This window comes from Egretta garzetta, unplaced genomic scaffold, assembly GCF_000687185.1.
Source record: "Egretta garzetta isolate BGI_Z169 unplaced genomic scaffold, ASM68718v1 scaffold169, whole genome shotgun sequence".
Lineage (NCBI taxonomy): Eukaryota > Metazoa > Chordata > Aves > Pelecaniformes > Ardeidae > Egretta > Egretta garzetta.
This window is the reverse complement of record NW_009260798.1, coordinates 685700-687694: the sequence shown is the minus strand read 5'-3', so window position 1 is coordinate 687694 and position 1995 is coordinate 685700. Positions and strand designations below refer to the sequence as shown.

Genomic DNA, 1995 nt, shown 5'->3' with positions numbered 1-1995 from the left:
TTAATCCCACTCCAAGGGAAACTAAGGACATTCCAAGAAGCCAAGTTGGAGCTGAACCCTGCTATAGGAGGGGCTCTGGAAAGCTTGATAAAACAGGTTAACTTTGACACTAGTAAAATTTAATAGCTCTCAAAAGACTTTATTTGCTTTATAAAGACTTACTGATTGCCTACAGCAATCTCAAGTATTACCTGGCCATTTATGAAGAAAAAGTTATAAGATGAAGTCATTAGTTGGCTGGATTACTTTGTATTTTAGCTCTCCTTTCAATCCAGATTCAAATTACCCTGTTATACCAGCTAAGTAGCAGGCCTATAGGCTTTTATTTTCTTTCATTTACTTAGCTGAGTTTCTCTGGCTGTAATTTAAGTGGCTCCTCAAGTCCCTACAGCATTTATTAGCCCACTGAAAGCTCAAAGAAAGTTGAATGCAGTAAAATAACTTTTTCAAAGGGTAAATGCATGCATTTGGATGTTTAAATCTCTCAAACCGTCTTCTAATATATTTATATATAATTTATTTCTTTGCTTTCTTAGTGGTCCTTTGGTGTGCTGTTATGGGAACTCATGACAAGAGGGGCACCACCTTATCCTGATGTAAATTCTTTTGATATAACTGTTTACTTATTACAAGGACGAAGGCTGCTACAACCTGAATATTGCCCCGACCCACTGTAAGTAAATAGTTTGCAAAGCCTTCTGCAAACGCTGCTCATTCTGATATTATAGTAAGTGAGACTGTGGGAGGAATGAGGGGAGGGTGGTTTTTTTTCCTTTTACACGATCTCATAATTGAACAGTTCTTTTATTCAAACGGCAGGTATGAAGTCATGCTGAAGTGCTGGCATCCAAAACCTGAGATGCGTCCAGCATTTTCTGAACTTGTTTCAAAAATATCAACAATCTTCTCCACTTTTATTGGGGAACACTATGTTCATGTCAATGCTACTTATGTCAACGTGAAGTGCATTGCTCCCTACCCTTCTCTTTTATCATCACAAGACAACACAGACATGGATGTTGACACATGACAGGTATGTCTGAAATAGAGGGAAATTCATTCTTAGTTGTATGAACAAAAAGCAAAACATTTTGTCCACTAGTTTTTACTGCCCGGTCTTTGTGAGAACACTGTTGCACATGTTTATGTTGCTGCCCAAGTTGCACTAGTACAAGGACACAATATCATATTGTTTAAGGCTATGGAATTCTATAAACCATCATGGTAATTTCCAAGTATTTGGGTAACTAATTGCATCGATTTACCACATGGAAACACTGTGTGCTACCATCCGGAGCTAGCTCCCACTAGCTCTCATTAACATGCGCTCAGACCCAAGAACAAAGATTCGCCATTAATGCCACGAAGGAGAGAAAGTAGAGAACCAATCGTTACGGCTGGAAGGACTGTTACTGTCGCATGTGCTTTAGGATAATGAGCAGTGCAGAAATGGTTTTCACACAAAAGGCTAAGACAAACAATGAGAGTTACAAGAGTTTAAAACTTATTTTCCTCCCGCACAGTCCAAACTTGGGATTTTTGCACTATATCAACAAGGTTTCTTAGAACATAGAAAGCCAGGAGAGCCAGCCTCATGGTAAATGTCTTAACGGAAATCAACATCAAAAAATGGTGTGCAGTAAGAGAAGTATGTCAGCCTTGCCAGTCCTCTGGTGTAGTCAGACGGTACATAAAATGAAGGGAAAATCATCTAGCTTAAAGCATTCCTAGCGTCAGCTTTATTCCAACATTCAACCACATCTTTGAGTAACAGCCCGTATCGACAGATCTCTTGCTGAAAAATGCAAAGCCTCCATTTCTTTCAATAAAGAATTAACCACTCTCCGAGAATAAAACCTTGAAGGCATCCATATTAAATGCCAGGCTAATCCCTGGGACGTAGTTGCATGGGCTGCATTATTCTCGAGGAAGAGGAGACAGGCAGGCTGGCAACCACCTTTCGGAGCTGCTGCCTGGCGAGTCGCACGGCAAGCC

General features: G+C 40.1%; 1 protein-coding gene across 1 annotated transcript in view; it reads left to right on the top strand.

Annotated features, from left to right (window-relative positions):
* Positions 1–1030, top strand: part of MET (MET proto-oncogene, receptor tyrosine kinase) — a 70496-nt gene extending 69466 nt beyond the window's left edge. Inside the window, exons 19-20 of the mRNA XM_009646804.2 lie at positions 537–673; positions 820–1030. Of these exons, the coding sequence (XP_009645099.1) occupies positions 537–673; positions 820–1030 (348 nt within the window). The remainder of the gene's footprint in view (positions 1–536; positions 674–819) is intronic.
* The last annotated feature ends 965 nt before the right edge of the window (positions 1031–1995 follow it).